At 39.5% G+C, this 22,354-nt stretch overlaps 1 protein-coding gene across 1 annotated transcript in view; it reads left to right on the plus strand.

The window, feature by feature from the left end:
• LOC139150830 (protein FAM227A-like) overlaps window positions 1–22,354 on the plus strand; it is a 59,092-nt gene that overhangs the window by 3,074 nt on the left and 33,664 nt on the right. The window contains exons 2-10 of the mRNA XM_070723238.1: window positions 199–372; window positions 1,515–1,568; window positions 3,466–3,524; window positions 4,032–4,064; window positions 4,802–4,975; window positions 5,751–5,891; window positions 7,104–7,329; window positions 8,759–9,483; window positions 18,965–19,121. Of these exons, the coding sequence (XP_070579339.1) occupies window positions 199–372; window positions 1,515–1,568; window positions 3,466–3,524; window positions 4,032–4,064; window positions 4,802–4,975; window positions 5,751–5,891; window positions 7,104–7,329; window positions 8,759–9,483; window positions 18,965–19,121 (1,743 nt within the window). The remainder of the gene's footprint in view (window positions 1–198; window positions 373–1,514; window positions 1,569–3,465; window positions 3,525–4,031; window positions 4,065–4,801; window positions 4,976–5,750; window positions 5,892–7,103; window positions 7,330–8,758; window positions 9,484–18,964; window positions 19,122–22,354) is intronic.

Raw genomic sequence — 22,354 nt, forward strand, 5'->3', positions numbered from 1 at the left:
TTATCAGTATTTAACTTTTTTATTTAATTTTCAAGCCAGTAATGCCTTTGGTAATAACCTGTTTTTTGCGCTTTATCTTTTGAATGCCACATTCCTTTCTCATGGAATATTCCACAAATCTGCAAATTAAGAATAGTTCAATGTAAACATACAAGTGCATCCAGATGATTTTCAAAAACCTTGACATTACCATCAAAGCATTTTTAATCGGTTCTATTGATCGAGTCAATGATAAAATAGCACATTTGGATCAAGAGCTTCAAAGTTACACAGCACTTGTTGTTGAAAGTAGAGCCTCTAATTATGATGAAGATTACGGTGCACCAGTTGACCTGCTATCACCAGAGAGAAGACAGAGGGGTTACCAGAAAGGTAAATAATAACATGATGATATATTAGTTTGCTGCATTAACCTTTATGTGCTAGTGACGTTGGCTTCTTTCCATCTTTTGAAAAGGCCTGTTTGGCCCTTCTCATCTTCCTGTACTTTGATCTAGACTAGGTGCTGCAGCCTATGTGCCGCATTTGTCATGAAAAAATTAATCAGAAATGAAAATAGCAGTGCACTGTGTGTCGCAGAAAATGTCAATTGCTATCAGATCATGTAAACACAGTGCAATTCTGAATAGTCAATTTATTGTTACTTTTGTCATCTTGCAGTTGTATTCTTGACATAACTTTGGTCTTGTGAGCTCAAAAACAAAAATCACGTCATTACTTCATATTTGTGAAAGACTTACACTGAAAATTGAAAATTGTTTATTTCTTTTTTTGCCAAGGTAACTTTTGCATATTTCATCAGCATATTATATGTAGAACTACAATTTCTTGCGATATTCATTACAGTATGTTTGAAATACCTTGTATCTGTCCTTTGAATGCTGTCTATATATCTGCAGCCAATATTGCTGTTGTTAATAATTTAATTGAAGTTAAGAATTCACCCTTAACTATGCACCATACATGAAAAAGCTTTGCTGACAAGTGAAACACTAGCATTTCAGTGTTCTACACACACTTTTAGAAATACTGTAAATCAAGAAATAGCCATAAATGCACAGAACAAAAGTATTTTAAAAACAATTGTGAAACAGATGCTGGTCCAGTGAAATGTAATTTGTTTTTCAAATTAAACTAGGTTTACTTATACATTTCCAGTTGAATACTTTTCAGTTGTGAAAAGAAATACTTTGTAAGTTAAATGTAGACAATCCTTAATGTAGAAAGTGTTAATTATGGATTGTTTTTTTTTTGTATTGTAAATTTTAAATCCTGCTCAACTGTTCACATTTTACCGGCATAAATTCAACTGAATAGACAGGGACAAGCAACAGTAGCATATAAAATAGTCTCTCTTTATTGATTACTTTTACATACATGGTATCAGTAATTTGTGATGGAATGCTTTTACATCAAATACAAAACACACATCTACATGTACCGTATCAAATAAATAATAACAAACCACTGTGTCATGATATGTATTAAGTTCTTTGAATACTGATCTTTTACAGAAAAGGAAGCCAGAGAGTTGAACCGATTTGCAGGACTTTATTCAATAAAAGCAAGTAAGTGACTTTGCATGCAGTATTATTTATTTGAGAACGTTCTCTGTGAGGAAACCCTGTATTATTCAGTAGTGGTCAAAATCAGTTCCTGTGTCCTTGTGATCATTTGTCAGATTTGGTTGAAACTTGCTATGCAGGTCCTTTAAGGTGACTCTAGTTAGATTTGTTCAAATTGGGAAGAAATCTTGACAGTTGTATTTTGGGACAATTTTTTCTGTTTTTGGTAAAAAAACTGCTTTGAACTGCTCATCCCATGTCTTTGAAATGTAGTATGCATGATCCTGGGGTTTGCCTCTGTGTCATATTTGTTCTAATTGTGGTGAAATTTTCATATATGTATTTTTGGGGCATCTTTTCCTATTTTTGGTAAAAAATCATTTTCTCCCAAAGTTCTTGTTAGGTTTCTTTGGAACTTTACATGCATGATCCTTGGGTTGATCTCTGTCAGATTTGTTTAAATTGTATATATTCAAATTGTGACTAAATGTGACTAAATATGCAACCTTGTATTTTGTTGACATTTTCTACTGTTTTTGGTCAAAAAAACAAAGCTTAATATCTCATTCTGCAAAAACTTGACATTAGACATACATTACACCATTCTATTTGGTGTGTATGTGCATGCGAAACTGTAAAATGGAAATTTGTTTAAATGAAGTTATCATTGAAGTTATCGTTGGCAAAAAGTATGTTAATAAAAAGTAATGAGCTACAAAAGTATAAACTTTGTGAAAATGTCAGTAACTGTGAGTCACAATTTGCATGTTGAAACACATTCAAAGACTCCAAGCTAATAATGAGTTGTTTTCTTATGTATTACTGCTTGATGAATCACCAAATATTGTTAACATTAATCCCATGTAATACAATATCACAAGATGACGTCTCTCACCTTGGTATGGTAGATTGTATTGTGATGTACCAGGCTGCACGGTATTTTGTATGTGTGCGTCCAATTGCAACAGTTGTCGACCATTTCATATCTCACCTTGGTATTTGATGGACTGTGCATCAAAATGTGTTCAAATGCATGAGTTTGACATTATGATTATTACAAGCCAAGGTCCATAGAAGCTATTGAATGTTGTATGTACACTCACTCTGGCCTGCCACATCAAACCAAACATGAGACAAGTGTCATTGATGCTACGTTTTGAAAATTGAAAAGTTTATTTTCCCACCACGGTGCTCAAACAGGATGGCAGCCGTTTTGAATTCAGTGTATTGGTAAATGTTAAGTAATGTGTTTCTCTGATTTCAAACTTTGTACGGTGACCATTGAATTGAAGTCTTTCACTTTTGAGGCACATACTACCTCTGTAGCAATGACTTCATACTTTCATTAAACATACAACTGTGATTGGCTATTTATTGTGAAAATCAGTCACGTCACTTGATCAGTTATCTGTTCTTGCAAAAAGGTTCCCATTGTTTGAGTTTTTGTACTCAATGATATGAGTTAGATGCCTCTAATTCATTAGGCTGTCAAGAATACTGAGATGTTTGATGAAATCTAAGTTTTAAATGTATGAACTGTTTTTCATTCAAAAACAGTAATCGCAAATGAAGTATTTGTTTTGGGAATCTGAAATTTACACTCAAACTACTTCAAATTATAAATGGAGTCATGTAAAATCATTTTCATCAGTGAGAAAATAATTGTGTAACATCAACTTAGGATTGAATTCAGAGCTGATAATACAATTAGGTGAAGTGTTCCAATTTGTTTTTTTCAATTTGTGTACCAGTATTTTGAAAAGGTCTTTGTTTTGCACCTTGCTGAAAGTACAAATGCATTTTATACTTGATTGTGTGATGGAGTCCCGGTGATACTTTAATATAAAAAACACCAACTTTTCACAAACATTGCTATTATTTCTTGCACTGTCTTTTACAGCTTTATTGCCACAGGTCAACACTAAAGTCAAGCAACTTGCAAAGTTCCCTGCAAAAAAAGTAAGTCTTTATGTCCATCGATTTGTGACACACTTGGATAATTATGTACTTCTCCTTTATCCTTTCCCATGCTTTTTGTATCTGCACTTTGTTGAAGTATTTTCGATATCAAGAAATTTTTTCTAGTATAGTCAGATCTTACAATGTATATTCAAACAAGATACACACTCTTCTCCCAAATATATATGTATTATACATACTGGTAAGTTTTATCTCTGCTGATAAATTCATTATTTATGTTTCCAATACGTAACTTTTGAGTAATTTTTCATTTTATGGTAATGCACCATGAATATCTCATATCAAAGGAACGGCAGTGTGAAATTTTAATCCACAAAATATGCCAATTGCAGCCCTGTCTTTTACCATTTATAAACAGTTTAGGCTAGGATCTATCAGTAGTTTCTGTACACAAGTCTTTTGGCACTCAATGTATATAGACAATGAACACTTCAAAATAATGTTTTTTTCTGATGTGTACTTTGATTTGTCTGTTCTGTTGTGTAGGACAAGAGTAACAACAAACCAAAACTTGTGGAGGTAAGTTAAAAAAAATGCCTTTTTATCACAATTTCGAAATATTGCAAAGTTTATTAAAAAGGCTTTTCAAAAGAGAAAAGACACTTTGTACAGAAACAGTTAATACCTTATTTTTCAGAATATTGTGTATTTTATACGGGACATCCTCTTTTGTGATGGAATTGAAAAAAAAATTGAGGTGACATACAAGCCCATCAGGCTGGGACACCACCTGTCCTCATGTCCTGTAATAAAACATTACTACTACTACTGGTCCATGTACTACTACCACTACTATCACAAACACTGACAAAGCAAACAAATGTTCAATCTAATATTTACCATGTGTGATCAGAAATTGGCTGACTTTCTCTCCGGGTGACACCATTTGCACTACAGTTTTTATGATGATAATAATAGTTATTCTGTTCAGCAACCAAATTATCCATTTTCCTTGTGAACCAAATGATTCCCAAATAAGAAATTTAACAACTTTGATAAAATGTATTGATACTTTATTTAGACTGATGAAGAATTGCAGAATTGTTTGTGAACAAGTCAATGAGTTGCCAAGCCATGAAATATTGTGGAATATAATTGTTTGCTCACACATATACAAACTAAAACTATCTCTTACTTGGGAGATGTCTGTTGTGCAGAAAAGTTTAAAATATGTAGTAATTGAAATACATATTTTCAAGTCTTTTCTATGTAATATTTATACCGGTATTTGATTTTCCTGTTGGATGGTCTTTCAGCTCCATCAATACCCTGGATTTGATGCAAATGAACTGACTCCATTACCAGATGTTGAAGCATTTACAATACTGCAGAAAGTGGCAAGAGCACACAAAGATCTTGACAGAAAACCTTACTACAAGGAGGAATTCAAAAGACTTCTCTACTCCAGAATGTCTGAAGCAGTCCTAGTGGTAAGCATTTGGCTATTTTGCCACTAGAGGGAGCACTCTATGACATATAAAGGCTCTTTTAGTAGATTGTCTCTTACCTGCTTTCCGGCTATGTCAACTTTTTCCGGGATTTAATTTTCTTAATGTATGTGCCTTCAGAAGTTAAGCAAAGGATAAACAAGGCAAAAAAGCTATCACTGTGTGTATGACTTTGAGTAGCATGGCTGGTCAAATCATAGACTGGCATCCAGTCGCTTGGCTTTTCTCAGCAGCAGTTACTGGCCATAGGCCAATGCGTTTACCCTATGATCTAAGCTACAGCCTACAACTAATGCAACAGTCTGCTAAAGTTTACTCCTTCATGTTTTTTTCTTTTTAAATATTTATATGCCAAGTGCCTCAGAGCAAGTCTAGTCAAATCACTTTGTGTATGGTTTAGCCAGAGAAATCAACCATCTTTGGGCATGTAAAATATCAGTAGAAAAATACACCCTCATATATACAGTGAGGATTTATAAAGAGACCGTCCAGATACAGCAGTTTGATATAATTTACTTTCGATGATTATTTTATCTTGCGTCTTGTTAGAATCTTTCATCTCCTCAAGTTACTATATAGTTCTGGTAGACGCAATATTCACACCCCTGTAAGACCTGTTTTTGAACAGTGATTGCAAAAATGTTTGGAAAACAGGTTCCAACTACAGAGTAGCATTGGAATCAGTAATGTAGAAAAGTAGGTAAATATTGTAATAAATTGATAAGGGAAAACGGACTAATGTTTTGTTTTATCTTAGGATACATTCTGGTGGATATTTCTTAACAAGTACCATCCCAGTAAAATATCACAGTCCAAACTGTTCAACAGAATTGCACATAATTATGTCAAACTGTTGATATATGCCAAGGAACCAAAATATAGAGATGTTTTCTTCAAGGTAAGATTGTACATTCCGATGAATCTGTTTTGTCTTTCCTTTAAACTAAATAGATAATTTTTACAATGACAAATCAACAAAGTTGCACTCTAAAAAGATTATTTCAGTTACTCTTGAAAGAAAAGGATAATCATTTGTACACTGGCACCTTTAACTCTTTTACTTAGAAGTCCCCTCATGTAATTGTGAGATCCCAAAGAGGTCAAAGGTCATAAGGGTAGAAGGTCATTCCAAATGAAATGATTTTATGATCCACTTTCTGATGATCAGGTTTAATGTGCACCTACTCAGCAAACAAACCTGCATTTTCAACTGATTACTTAAAAAAAATAAAATGGCAAAGTCATGCTTTTTTGACCCCCCTGTATAGTGAACTCTTGCACTATGAAATTAATTATTTCAAGCTCATAGCAATAGTTCAGGGGAGTGAAAGGTTCTCACGTCAACTTTCATGGGAGATGGTTTATGAGATGTGTATTCATGAACTCACAGTGCATATTTATGATGGCAAGTCATCAGGTCAGCTTGCCATTCTCTGTGTTCGATAATTCCTAATGTGATGAGACCTGTGGGAGCCATTTCCATGACTTCACGGGTAATCCTCAGATGTGTATTACACAGACTATTACTCTGAATGAAACTGATCTGTCTTGGGAAAAAAAGGCACCAATTAACAAGGGATCCGTACTAGAGTGGAGAAAAATTTTCATGGAGTAGAAAGGTTGTCCTTTATCACACTATCTGCCCTGAAAGGGATAAAAACACAGATTTAATAGCACTTAGTGTCTACTGATTTGAGTGAATACTGTGTATTGATCAGGGATCCTTATTGCAGCACCGTAAAATAGGTCACATCACAAAATATATAAAGCAAAAACAAAAAAATGTGCTGTTATTGTTATAACTTGTTAGATGTGAGCATAGTATTAGGGTCTACTGAATTTAAATTCAATTTTCAACTCAATATTACCATATTTACCCAAAATGCTGAGTATTTAGGAATTCAAATTTTTCTCATGGCAAAATAATTGCATAAATTGAGAGATATAGGATAATGTGAAAATGCATTGTGTTTCCCTTTTCCAACAAAGTCAGATTTTGTGAGATTTCCCTAAAACATTTACTGTCATAACATATACATCTGTGTAAAGGTCACACCATAGTATTGCATAGCATTCAACTTCCTAATCTTATTCCACATTGTATTTCAAGAATTACCCTGAGTTGCTGGCACAGTGCATTTACAGCAGCTTCTGTGAGGCTTTCCCGTCATCATGGAGACAGTTTGACGATGATTTCAAGTCTGACATATGTGACTTGACGTCTCTATGGATTGCCGGCGTCAAACCCGTACCAAGGTTCCACATGTCATGGAACTATAAAGATTTAGAGCCACAGGGAATGAAAAAGGCTGAGGCTATCTCAAAGTCCAAGAAAGGTAAAATCAGTGTGGAAATGTGTTTCACATAAATGTAATTGTATTTTACAGTTCATTGTTTTGTAAACTTGACTTTCTGGGCAAATTGTATACATATGTGTATCAATAAATTTACAATGTTTGGAACAGTAAAATGCTGATCTACTTTTAAACGTTGACCATTTTAAGGTAGAGCTGCATGTTGCCAACACAGTTTTTTCAAAGGAATATTTCTTATGAAAGATGACAAGGAAAACCCCTCATACTATGTATTTTCAAAAAGCAGAGACTTTAAAGTTTAGTATGGTAGCAGTAGTTTACTCGAAGGATGAAGTAGGTGTATATTTTGGGTAAAAACCTCGATTTTGGTATTAATGATAAAAATTAATTTAAGTCAAAAACTTGATGCTATTTTCTGAAATGTAATATTTCACTTGAAAGAAGAGTATATGTAGAAAAAAACGACTATTTTATTTTGCATTATCTATCCTCATTCTAAAATGGCAAGGGTTGAAAGACTGACACTCAAAAAAGTGATTAAAATCATGATTAGCAAAATTAAAATGCCTCTTATTCAAAATGTAAGAATTTATTGCCAAACAAAATAGTCATTTTGTTATATAGCATTTAAGGAACATAATGTGAAAATTTCAGAAAATTTGACCTAGCCAGAGTGGAGTTAAATTCTTTGGAAATTTTGAAATTGGGAGGAAAAGAAGCCAGGAAATCAGGTGATTTGCATACATTTGCATAAATTAACACTTCTGTATCACGCATTTTACAACTGCTTGACAAGCTAAAAGGTGAACCCAACCAATATTTTAATCTTGGATTAAAAATTAATTAAAATTGAATGAATATCTGCGAAAAAGTGATTTTTTAGCAAAATACGCTGTGGTGGGTGCAGCGCCTCCTTAAACAATTAAAAGAAAAAAATTTCAAAGATAAACATTCACAATATTATGATATAAGAAGACAGGTTCTTTACATGTCTGAGAACAGAATGAGTAGATAACGTTGATTGATCCATCGTAAAATAGACAACAGTTATACTTCTTGTTTTGATAATGAGAGATTAAATTCAGAAAGACTGAATAGTGTTGTAAACCATTGTAAACATGAAAAATGTGGTTAGCCAGGTGAATCATAGAAGAGCATCACGTATTGCAGATACATGATTTGTCCATGCAGTCTCTACATTTGTATGTTTGTCAATTTGTCTATATATGTATGCATTACAGTGTACTGTATATACTTATGAGCATGTGAATGAATTTTCTAGTTGTGGTATGTGTGTTAACATTTGCTCATCTAATGTTCTTTCTCAAAGTAAGAATAGCCAGCAGAGAATAGTCACATCTTTCACTGTCTTCGCCACAGAGAACAGGTGGAGAATGATGGTAAATTACAAATTTTACAAATTCACAAAGTGTCGTTTCACTCTCCACAGGGAACATATTAGACTTGGATTTCCTGTCAGTTGAAAGTTCTCGGTCGAGTAATGATGCGTCCACAGTGTCAGACACTAGCCCAACATCTTCAGTGGTGTTTTCTACAAAACCTAGTAAAACAGATCGTAGGAAGCCCAGTCTCAGACGGGATACAAAGGTGAGCAATGCATCGTCCACCACAAGCAGTACCCAGTCTGAGAGTGACTATATTGGTTCAGTGTCTGACGCTCAGAAGCAGATCTCGCCGCGAAGTGTAAAACCAGCAAGCACAAACAAACTGACAAAACAGAAAATGAACCTCAACGGAACTGACTTCGGTGTGAAAATGCGAACCGATGCCCTGACACCGATTACAGAAAACACGCACTTTGAAAGTGAAGACATGAGTGAGGAACGGGCACGTCTGCCCATACACAGGCAGTCACAAAGCCCTCGTAAGAGCGTGCTGTTGAACCAACAGCGAAGATCATCTCTTACGATGGATGGCAAGCTTCAAAAGCCATACAAATATCGCAGTCCTGACCGGAGCCCTGACAGGAGTAGCAACCATTCCAAAAGCCCACGTTACATGACTAAGTCAGAAGCTGATATGACAACTGGAACACAAGATGGAGCAAAAAGCAGCAAGAGTGGCATTGGACCAACACAGCAATCCTATACCAGTATTACTCATGTTACATCTATGTCTACAATGAGACCACAGGCTGATAAGAAAAAGAGAGAGGTGTGTACATTTAAAACTTTGAACCCTTATATATTCTCATTTTTCCCCATTTTATCTGATTTATATTTTGGTAATTTCGCTCAATGTATTGAAGATTATCTGCCCTTAAGTTCACAATGTCAAAATTTTATTGTTAGTTTAATAAATAATATGTCAGTTTATCTCGATTGTTATTTCTATTCACAGCATACAGTGATCAGTTTCGTAAATTTTAAACAAAATTTTGTCTCAAAATGAATCAAGACAATTTTCAAAGCATTCAAAATTAATAAATGTGCAATACTGGTGAGGTTCGTATTCTACTGATATGGTTACAGTGATATGGTTTCAGTTTGATAGTGTCTAGTGTTTGCATTGAATATAACAAGTACATGTAAATATGTTGTGTTGAACTCTCACAAGCTTTAATATTATTGCGTTGATCAACAAGCAACAACTGTCTCTTTAGGAACCAATAATATTTTTATGATGTGTCTTACCCTGAAATCTTCCAATAACTGATATATTTGACACAACTAGATAGTAGTCTTCCCGACAACAAAGTTTCAGGCATTATGATCAAAAGACAGTGTTCTCCACAAATGAAAATAAAAGGCGGGCGGCTAATTAGCATATTTATTTGCATAATATTTGCATACAATTTACATATCACCAGGGCTATTCACAAGGCATTCAGTGATGAGATACTAGTATACTTCTGACATTTTTAATATTTTTCTCCATTCAGCAGTGATAACTGGCAAGCTATACAATTTATTTTTAAATTTAAATCCTTTTTATTTACATTAAATAAATAATAAAACATCAAAAGTGAAAAAAAAACATTGAACTAATACAAACAATACACAATTTAGTATATTGCACAATACCAACATGAAAATTCAAAAGTAGGCCTACATGAGAAGTAATCAGTGTTCGAAATAATCGGTGGCAAATGGTGGCACGTTTTCATATGATCCTCTGTTACTATATGTTTGTCTGTAGCCCGATTGGTAAAGCCATGAACGTCTTTTTTTTACGTGCGGCGTCCATGACAAGTTGATGCGGGACTGAATATTTGCACTAAGTTACGATGCATGCGGAGTCAGCGGAGCATGCCTGCAGAGAAACATACGTTGACTTTAAAACTCTATTCATAATAAAGAGAGGCCCGAAAAAAAATGATACCAGGTATTTCCAAGAGAAAGATTTGAAATTTCATCGACTCATAGTTCGGCAAACGTACAAAACTTTGACAACTGCGCGGCGTAGGCTGCCATGCATGTTACGTTTGTGTGGAGCACGCTGGCGCTCTTGATCTCGATCACACGCGACCTTTGAACTATACAGTACAGAACCGTATGTACATAGCTGCTGTATTCGGATGATCACACGAATGATGATTTTAGCTCGTGCAGTTTCTTTTTACTTCATTTCATTGTGCCTTTAATATTTTAAAACGGTCACGGATTTTGAAACTTGATCAAACGCAACTGCTTCTCAAAGTCAATCGAGTGAATCGCATGCAAGTTACGAATGCGTGACAGGAAGTGACACACATGGCTTCAACGTCATGTGGACGTACACGGATCTCAAAATGGCTAACTCGGCTCGGATACGCAACGACCTGAACACGCGAAGTACCATACTCTTTGCGTCTGATATTTCTGTCAACCAATCGTACGATTTTAGCCACATCTGATCGAAATCACTTTTACTGACCTTCGGATCCTTACAAGTACGAGACATTTGTGGCAATGGTAGTTGCCTATAGTATAGATGCTTTGACTGGCAGACAGTCCATGTAGCCGACAATGAGATGCTAATGATATGCAGAATGTACAAGTTTCAGGTTTCGTCGACCAACTTCCCCCTCTTGGGTACAACTTCAAACTCAGAAATACCAAGTCGGTGGCTATCGCCTGTTACATAATTCAATAGCAAACTTGTGGAAGTTGGCTAGTTCGTGGGATCCTCTGCCAACTTGCCAACTTACTTGCCAACTTTCATTGGTGGAAGTTGGCGGGGGCCTCTGCCAACTTGCCAACTTACTTGCCAACTTTCAATGGGGAAGTTGGCGGGGGCCTCTGCCAACTTGCCAACTACTTACTTCCCAACTTTCATTGGTGGAAGTTGGCGGGGGCCTCTGCCAACTTGCCAACTTACTTGCCAACTTTCAATGGGGAAGTTGGCGGAGGCCTCTGCCAACTCGACCAATTAAAGTTGGCAAGTAAGTAAGTTGGCAAGTTAGCACAGGCTTCCGCCAACTTCCACCCATGAAAGTTGGCAAGTAAGTTGGCAAGCTGGCACAGACCTCCACCAACTTCCACCCATGAAAGTTGGCAAGAAAGTAAGTTGGCAAGTTGGCAGAGGCCCCCGCCAACTTCCACCCATGAAAGTTGTCAAGTAAGTTGGCAAGTTGGCAGAGGCCCTCGCCAACTTCCACCCATGAAAGTTGGCAAGTAAGTAAGTTGGCAAGTTGGCAGAGGCCCCCGCCAACTTCCCGGTATGAAAGTTGGCAAGTAAGTTGGCAAGTTGGCAGAGGCCTCCTCCAACTTCCACCCATGAAAGTTGGAAAGTAAGTAAGTTGGCAAGTTGGCAGAGGCCCCCGCCAACTTCCACCCATGAAAGTTGGCAAGTAAGTAAGTTGGCAAGTTGGCAGAGGCCCCCGCCAACTTCCACCCATGAAAGTTGGCAAGTAAGTAAGTTGGCAAGTTGGCACAGGCCCCGCCAACTTCCACCCATTAAAGTTGGCAAGTAAGTTGGCAAGTTGGCAGAGGCCCCTGCCAACTTCAACCCATGAAAGTTGGCAAGTAAGTTGGCAAGTTGGCACAGGCCCCCGCCAACTTCCGGCAGACAGTCAATGTAGCCGACAATAAGATGCTAATGATATGCAGAATGTACAAGTTTCAGGTTTCGTCGACCAACTTCCCCCTCTTGGGTACAACTTCAAACTCTGAAATACCAAGTCGGTGGCTATCGTCTGTTACATAATTCAATAGCAAACTTGCGGAAGTTGGCAAGTTCGTGGGACCCTCTGCCAACTTGCCAACTTACTTGCCAACTTTCAATGGGGAAGTTGGCGGGGGCCTCTGCCAACTTGCCAACTTACTTACTTGCCAACTTTCATGCGTGGAAGTTGGTGGCGCCCTTTGCCAAGTTGTGGAAGTTGGCAAGTTCGTGGGACCCTCTGCCAACTTGCCAACTTACTTGCCAACTTTCAATGGGGAAGTTGGCGGGGGCCTCTGCCAACTTGCCAACTTACTTACTTGCCAACTTTCATGCGTGGAAGTTGGTGGCGCCCTTTGCCAAGTTGTGGAAGTTGGCAAGTTCGTGGGACCCTCTGCCAACTTGCCAACTTACTTGCCAACTTTCAATGGGGAAGTTGGCGGGGGCCTCTGCCAACTTGCCAACTTACTTACTTGCCAACTTTCATGCAGTTGGCAAGTTGGCAGAGGCCCCCGCCAACTTCCACCCATGAAAGTTGGCAAGTAAGTAAGTTGGCAAGTTGGCAGACACCCCGCCAACTTCCCGTTATGAAAGTTGGCAAGTAAGTTGGCAAGTTGGCACAGGCCTCTGCCAACGTCCACCCATGAAAGTTGGCAAGTAAGTAAGTTGGCAAGTTGGCAGAGGCCCCCGCCAACTTCCATCCATTTAAGTTGGCAAGTAAGTAAGTTGGCAAGTTGGCAGAGGCCTCCGCCAACTTCCACCCATGAAAGTTCGCAAGAAAGTAAGTTGGCAAGTTGGCAGAGGCCCCCGCCAACTTCCACCCATGAAAGTTGTCAAGTAAGTTGGCAAGTTGGCAGAGGCCTCTGCCAACTTCCACCCAGGAAAGTTGGCAAGAAAGTAAGTTGGCAAGTTTGCAGAGGCCCCCGCCAACTTCCATCCATTTAAGTTGGCAAGTAGTAAAATGGCAAGTTGGCAGAGGCCCCCGCCAACTTCAACCCATGAAAGTTGGCAAGTAAGTTGGCAAGTTGGCAGAGGCCTCCGCCAACTTCCACCCATGAAAGTTGTCAAGTAAGTTGGCAAGTTGGCAGAGGCCCCCGCCAACTTCCATCCATTTAAGTTGGCAAGTAAGTAAAATGGCAAGTTGGCAGAGGCCCCCGCCAACTTCAACCCATGAAAGTTGGCAAGTCATGTTGGCAAGTTGGCAGAGGCCTCCGCAAACTTCCACCCATGAAAGTTGGCAAGTAAATAAGTTGGCAAGTTGGCAGACACCCCCGCCAACTTCCCGGTATGAAAGTTGGCAAGTAAGTTGGCAAGTTGGCACAGGCCTCTGCCAACTTCCATCCATGAAAGTTGGCAAGTAAGTAAGTTGGCAAGTTGGCAGAGGCCCCCGCCAACTTCCATCCATTTAAGTTGGCAAGTAAGTAAGTTGGCAAGTTGGCAGAGGCCCCCGCCAACTTCCCTGTATGAAAGTTGGCAAGTAAGTTGGCAAGTTGGCAGAGGCCTCCGCCAACTTCCACCCATGAAAGTTGGCAAGTAAGTAAGTTGGCAAGTTGGCAGAGGCCCCCGCCAACTTCAACCCATGAAAGTTGGCAAGAAAGTAAGTTGGCAAGTTGGCAGAGGCCCCCGCCAACTTCCACCCATGAAAGTTGTCAAGTAAGTTGGCAAGTTGGCAGAGGCCCCCGCCAACTTCCACCCATGAAAGTTGGCAAGTAAGTAAGTTGGCAAGTTGGCAGAGGCCCCCGCCAACTTCCGAGTATGAAAGTTGGCAAGTAAGTTGGCAAGTTGGCACAGGCCTCCGCCAACTTCCACCATGATCAGTTGGCAAGTAAGTAAGTTGGCAAGTTGGCAGTCACCCCCGCCAACTTCCCGGTATGAAAGTTGGCAAGTAAGTTGGCAAGTTGGCACAGGCCTCTGCCAACTTCCACCCATGAAAGTTGGCAAGTAAGTAAGTTGGCAAGTTGGCAGAGGCCTCCGCCAACTTCCACCCATGAAAGTTGGCAAGTAAGTAAGTTGGCAAGTTGGCGCAGGCCCCTGCCAACTTCCACCCATGAAAGTTGGCAAGTAAGTTAGCAAGTTGGCAGATGCCCCTGCCAACTTCCACCCATGAAAGTTGGCAAGTAAGTAAGTTGGCAAGTTGGCAGAGGCCCCTGCCAACTTCCACCCATGAAAGTTGGCAAGTAAGTTAGCAAGTTGGCAGATGCCCCTGCCAACTTCCACCCATGAAAGTAGGCAAGTAAGTACGTTGGCAAGTTGGCAGAGGCCCCCGCCAACTTCCCAGTATGAAAGTTGGCAAGTAAGTTGGCAAGTTGGCACAGGCCTCCGCCAACTTCCACCCATGAAAGTTCGCAAGAAAGTAAGTTGGCAAGTTGGCAGAGGCCCCCGCCAACTTCCACCCATGAAAGTTGTCAAGTAAGTTGGCAAGTTGGCAGAGGCCCCCGCCAACTTCCACCCATGAAAGTTGGCAAGAAAGTAAGTTGGCAAGTTGGCAGAGGCCCCCGCCAACTTCCACCCATGAAAGTTGTCAAGTAAGTTGGCAAGTTGGCAGAGGCCCCCGCCAACTTCCACCCATGAAAGTTGGCAAGTAAGTAAGTTGGCAAGTTGGCAGAGGCCCCCGCCAACTTCCCGGTATGAAAGTTGGCAAGTAAGTTGGCAAGTTGGCACAGGCCTCTGCCAACTTCCACCCATGAAAGTTGGCAAGTAAGTAAGTTGGCAAGTTGGCAGAGGCCCCCGCCAACTTCCATCCATTTAAGTTGGCAAGTAAGTAAATGGCAAGTTGGCAGAGGCCCCCGCCAACTTCAACCCATGAAAGTTCACAAGAAAGTAAGTTGGCAAGTTGGCAGAGGCCCCCGCCAACTTCCACCTATGAAAGTTGTCAAGTAAGTTGGCAAGTTGGCAGAGGCCTCTGCCAACTTCCACCCGGGAAAGTTGGCAAGAAAGTAAGTTGGCAAGTTGGCAGAGGCCCCCGCCAACTTCCATCCATTTAAGTTGGCAAGTAAGTAAAATGGCAAGTTGGCAGAGGCCCCCGCCAACTTCAACCCATGAAAGTTGGCAAGTCAGTTGGCAAGTTGGCAGAGGCCTCCGCCAACTTCCACCCATGAAAGTTGTCAAGTAAGTTGGCAAGTTGGCAGAGGCCCCCGCCAACTTCCCGGTATGAAAGTTGGCAAGTAAGTTGGCAAGTTGGCACAGGCCTCTGCCAACTTCCACCCATGAAAGTTGGCAAGTAAGTAAGTTGGCAAGTTGGCAGAGGCCCCCGCCAACTTCCATCCATTAAAGTTGGCAAGTAAGTAAATTGGCAAGTTGGCAGAGGCCCCCGCCAACTTCCACCCATGAAAGTTGGCAAGAAAGTAAGTTGGCAAGTTGGCAGAGGCCCCCGCCAACTTCCACCTATGAAAGTTGTCAAGTAAGTTGGCAAGTTGGCAGAGGCCCCCGCCAACTTCCACCCAGGAAAGTTGGCAAGAAAGTAAGTTGGCAAGTTGGCAGAGGCCCCCGCCAACTTCCATCCATTTAAGTTGGCAAGTAAGTAAAATGGCAAGTTGGCAGAGGCCCCCGCCAACTTCAACCCATGAAAGTTGGCAAGTCAGTTGGCAAGTTGGCAGAGGCCCCCGCCAACTTCCACCCATGAAAGTTGTCAAGTAAGTTTGCAAGTTGGCAGAGGCCCCCGCCAACTTCCATCCAGTTAAGTTGGCAAGTAAGTAAGTTGGCAAGTTGGCAGAGGCCCCCGCCAACTTCAACCCATGAAAGTTGGCAAGTAAGTTGGCAAGTTGGCAGAGGCCCCCGCCAACTTCCACCCATGAAAGTTGGCAAGTAAGTAAGTTGGCAAGTTGGCAGACGCCCCCGCCAACTTCCCGGTATGAAAGTTGGCAAGTAAGTTGGCAAGTTGGCACAGGCCTCTGCCAACTTCCACCCATGAAAGTTGGCAAGTAAGTAAGTTGGCAAGTTGGCAGAGGCCCCCGCCAACTTCCATCCATTTAAGTTGGCAAGTAAGTAAGTTGGCAAGTTGGCAGAGGCCCCCGCCAACTTCCCTGTATGAAAGTTGGCAAGTAAGTTGGCAAGTTGGCAGAGGCCTCCGCCAACTTCCACCCATGAAAGTTGGCAAGTAAGTAAGTTGGCAAGTTGGCGCAGGCCCCCGCCAACTTCCACCCATGAAAGTTCGCAAGTAAGTAAGTTGGCAAGTTGGCAGAGGTCCCCGCAACTTTCCAGTTGTCAAGTAAGTTGCCAAGAGGGCAGAGGCCTGTGTCATCTATTATTGTCTTCTCATTTACATATTTTTCGTGTAACCCCATGTTCGTGTCGGCTACATAGACTATCTGCCTTTGACTGAGTGCCCCCTGGCAAAAATGCACACCGAGCCTTGTACCGTGTCCGTTGTATGAAATGGACGGTGTCTGTACGGTACGGTCGGCAGCTTAACACATTTCAAGCTTTTTGAATTGAAGTCTCAGCCAATGTTCATCGGCACTACGGTCGTTTCACACTAAAAGCTCGCTGAAATAAAAGCGTGACAAAATCGCCGCTGAGAAACAATAGGTCTTCAACCACATTTACTAAAGAGTATCGGCGGATATGAAAGAGGATCGGGCGAAAAAAATAAAGGATCGGGGCCGATCCTGTTACTGTTGTGTGAAGATAAGAATGGACAGTGAAATTGATCTAAATGTTATCACACTTTTGTAATTGGTTTGTAAAGTTGTTTCAAAACTTGCCTTAGAAGTTGCACTGACTTGTTATAATTGCGGTGAAAATCAGAGAGCTTTTATGGACCCCTAATAAACACACACCATGGGAGTACACTTTGCGGTGCACTTCACATACGCAGAATCATATTACATTCCTTACCGCCGCCCTGAGTGTCACAGCCAAGTCAGGTCTAGTTGTCATTAGACTCTTGTTGTCTTCGCACTGTATGAAGTTCTTTGTGCAAAAAAAATCATGATCCGCGGGAAAAGAGGTGTACATACGCCAGAAGCAGTACGTGAGAAAGTTCTCGAAATGTACGTGGATGGAAAGTCATTTCGACAGATATCAGCGTAAGACATGCTGTGAAAGTCATCCTCAGAAATGAAGACGGGCACTATCCGTGTTTGGGAATAGTACGAGAACTCGACTTTGAACATATACTCGGCCATGGCCACTACTGAAATACAAGTGTGTGTACACTTGTAGGAAACATTTATCCCACAACATAGACACTAATCAGTTCCTACACCAGCCGAGAGGTTTTATTGCTTATTTCAGCAATTACAGCTGAAGCCTGCTGTGAAACAACACTATCATCCGTCTGTTCTTTGCCGCAAGTTAATTACAAGTACTGATACTGCAGCAAGTTTTGGAACAACTTTACAAACCAATTACACAAGTGTGATAACATTTGGATCAATTTCACTGTCCATTCTTATCTTCACACGACCATAAACGGCCTGGGAGAACATTGAGGATTGCAGGCAGTCGCAAAACAAACCTAGAGATGTGTGAACGGCCCCTCTTTATTACACGACGTTGTCAGTTGCTGTCATTTTTATTCAATAGGCTTTCAGATATTGTTCGGACAACTGACTGTGAAAACAGTTTAGGCTACAGAAAACAAAGGTGGGCGGGCGAGATAAAAGGTGGGCGGGCGAGATTAAAGGTGGGCGGCGACAAAAAGAAGCCGGGCGCACCGCCCGTCAAAAACCCCTCGTGGAGAACACTGGATCAAAAGACAGTGTGCCCAACTTCGAATGACATCGCAGGACAGTGTGCCCAACTATGAATGACATCACAGGACAGTGTGCCCAACTGTGAATGACATCAATTGCAAGCTGGATAAGATTCAGGGGGACATTTAGATTGAGATCAATTGCAAAGAGCTTTTAGAATCTTTACTGATAATCTCATTCATTAGTATCAGACTTTATATGGCTTTTGATCTGGCCTTTTTCTATTGATTCTTGTGATGGATTTAGTGATCATACATTTTAAATTTATCCTTTCTATCTGTGATCAGTGATCACTGAATAATCATTTGACAGGTTTGCATTGTGCATTTACTGTGTAGGTGTGAACAAACATTGAAGTGATCACTTACAATAATAAGAGAGTCAGTCATCACAACACTTTACTTTACCAATATCTTGCAGTGGTTCTCATATTAACCTTTCCACACAGTGCAAAAGTACAGTTTCTCATCGAATATCCCACAATGTCTTCTCAAATTTGTGTCTGTTAGATATTTATAGGGCACTTGTCAATGATGGTCTACATTTGCTTTTGAAATGTCAATGTCTGAAGATCACATCATGCTTCAGTACTGTAGTTGATATACCGTACAGATAAACCATATTACCTTTGACAAATAAAATCATCTGCAATTCTCTCTGTCACTTTATATATTGCCATCTTAATTTACAAATTTTTCAGTGAACTGAATGAACATATTGTCATGAACTTGACATTTGTTTCCAATGACCTTAATTTATTGTCATTTACTTGACACTTGTACACACAGAGAAAAATGTCATCATGTATTGTCATGCTAGGAATGCTTTATCATGCCTTTTCCTTTTGTACATTGCAGTCTCATCCAGCCTGTAGAGGACCAGACTTTATCAAGACCATGTTCAATGTTCACAGTCAGAGTCCACTGGTTGCACACTTCCTGAACCAGAAGGGACTTCACTATGATGTTGGTACAAATGTGATTGTACAGAGAACTGAAGTCAAGAACCTGCCTCCATATCCTTTGCTGCCGTACACAGATTTATTGTGCTTCACTGTTCATGTCAATTCACCCTTCACCGCCATATATTTGGTACAGTTCCATTGTTTTCTGTTGCAAAGTTGAAACTCTACACAGTGCAATGGGGAGAATAGGGTATTAATCATAGGCAGAAAGCTTTAAGAGATGCTGAAATAGTCAAACTGCTTTGCAGGGCAATGTGCAATACAGTATGATACATAAGGATATAATTTTTTGTTTTCAGATTTTATCATAAGTGAATCCAAGGTAATGATGCAACTCATGACATTCATATATTAGCAAGTCCATCTTACATTATAGAAATGCAATTGAGTTTAGTGTGCATGCGATATAATTATTAACGTTTCCAAATTTAGTCAAAATATCAGAAACTTTGATACTTTTTCAAGGTATACCCATTCATGTTCCTAAGCATTGATTTCGACCGCTGTTTCGGTAAATTTTCTTGTGAAATAGCAAATATCCACTTCTAATTTTGTTAAAACATAAAGAGATTTTCTGCAAAACCTGAAACACCAACGAGATTTTTCATAAGGCCCTGCTAATCAGTTTGTTTTTCAGTGCATAGTAAGACATCCTAGCAAACTGATCAATTTTATTAGTTGTACAGTCTGTGAGTGTGAATACAATCCGAACCCAAAAATGTGAGGAAAGCCAAGGAAACGATATAATCACATTGTGCAAGACTGTGTTTGGAACACTGCCAGTACTAGAAAGCACACATGCCTTGAATCCTCAAGTCTGGTACAGTCTTAAATGGAATTGCACTGACAGGATTAGAGCTGTGTACCTAGGAATTTATTTTGGGATTTTATTCAAGGGAGATTAGAGGAGAGGATTTCATGGAAGGGATTTATGGAAGGAATTTATGGAAGGGATTGTATTAATGGAAGTTGAGAAAGAAGGAAACTACCGGTACATGTAATGGTTGTCTGCTAAGAGAGGAAGAAATTATATTTATTGATTTTGAGAGAGGATTGTGTCTGTAGGGTGTGTGGGCAGGACTTCAGTTTTTAGATGAGAATTACATTTTTTTTTTGTGTAGGGGAAAATACAGTAATATGCTGAGTTACTGAAAGCTCTACAGTAATTACAACTTAACAGCACATGCAGGTTCGTTCATTTTAGAGATTTCAAAATTATGCACACACACACACACCCACACATATATATATATATACACTATACAGGCAGACATGTTAGGGTCAGAGACACCGACGAGACATCTGCAGGGACAGTTATGCAATATCTACATTTGATAGACAGAGATATTCAAACTTGATAATCTTGAAGCAACTGTCTTAGATACCGTGACAATGAGAAGGAATACATTGTGACAAACTTTGTCTGCTTGTTGGTGAAACTTTCAAGTAGGAGAGTGTTTTATCCACTTTCACCACCTTTTCAGTTTCAGTGTTTTACAATACACAAGTCCTTACATTGAAATGTTGCAATCATCAATGCTTACGATTCAGTTCGGATGAACTGTTTTACATTCAAATTTGCACATAGACAATCAATGCATGTCTATCCTTTCCTGTTCAGAGAGCAAAATCGTTACCTGCAGTGATCTGGAACTGATACTTAGAGTCTGGCTGTGGTTAGTCTTGCCTGATTTCACAGTTGATTTATACAAATAATATACAAATACAATTGGTATTTTACTCAGTATAAACTCAAGACAAATTAAATATCTGTGAATGGCCAGCCAAGCACATCATCAAGCCCAGCGGTATTGAACCATTAATCATGACACTACTGTGATAACACAAGTTTTCAGACATACATGTACATCCAGACTGTTACAGGTGTTGTAAATTTAGAACCATGAAGGTCTAAACAGAGAAGGATGTTGAATTGCTGAGCACTACATGTACTGATGGATGTGGAGAATAATTCAAAGCCTGCAAAATTGTCAATCAGGGCTTTTTAATCAGTAAAATGACTTAATTGTGAGTATTCTTTGAGATCAGGTTTCTGGTACTTTTTCATCTTTTATGGAGATTTTCCATTTTATCAGTTGACCCTCGCTTTAATTTTTCTATAGTATGAAATATTCATGGAACATGGACCAGCAAAGTTACTGCTTTAATTTGTAAAGGTCACATTTCTTCTGAGTGTTATGTTGTTCTTGACTAATGTTTGAAATATAACAGAGTGCTTTGTGCTGTCAGAGATATTGCACAAATGCAGTTTGTTAAATTAAATCTCTAATCGGAACCAGAAGTATTCACGACAATCTCAAATTTCATGCTTTCATTATTCAACTTATGATCTGCCACACATTTCCTTAAATTTCAAGATTTCTAATTTCAAACTTTTAAAATTGCTTCAAAGTGAAATACTTTGATAAATATAACTACACTCAATTGTAAATATCCATACTGTATGTAATAGCAGCTAGCATTCATTAAAAGTTAGTCCATAGCCAAATACCCATTCTCAAATACCCATAAAACTAGCTTTATTTGTATTGTTTGTGTATTTGAGAAAGAAAAACAAAACAGAAAAAATTACATGAAGCACAAAAATAAATAAACAAGCAACATTTTGACAAGGGCAAAACATTTTGTAACTCATTAAGCAATTCACAAAAGATGCACAGTTTTTTCCAATTCTGAACACTTCTGATGGAAATCTAGAACACGAGACCTCATTGTGTCAAGTCTTGCATTGACACTCTCAAGTAGGCTGTAATCTTCATATTGCCCATTACTGTCAAACCAGTGCTAATTTATCATAGTGCAGACATCAAGATGGATTTCAGTGTCATCACTTTCCTGGAATTGAAGGTTTGTTTTCTTTTTCTGGTCAAGCACTGTCACACTCCATAGTGTCAAATACCGCAATGTGCTCCGTCTCTGAGTCATTAACCATCACATCTTACAACAGCTATGCTCCTCTATCAGTTTGTCACGTATTGCCAATTATTTTTCTGTTTTACATCTGTATACAAGTTTAGAAACAGAAAAGACGGTTTTTTCATCTGTATGTAAGTTGAGCAATCTGTTGTATACTCTGTCTACCCGATATATCCAGGGTCAGGCTTCACTTCATTCAAGGCGTTCGTTAGATGATGTGTCATTTCATGTTGTGAAGTGTGTTCTCTGTTGATGACAATGAAGGCTATTGAAAATCCCAGGAAACTCATCAATACAAGCAGCTGCAGTTGTAACACACTTCATAATCACTGCCACACCTATTGAG

Source organism: Ptychodera flava, chromosome 15 (genome assembly GCF_041260155.1).
Source record: "Ptychodera flava strain L36383 chromosome 15, AS_Pfla_20210202, whole genome shotgun sequence".
NCBI classification, from domain to species: domain Eukaryota; kingdom Metazoa; phylum Hemichordata; class Enteropneusta; family Ptychoderidae; genus Ptychodera; species Ptychodera flava.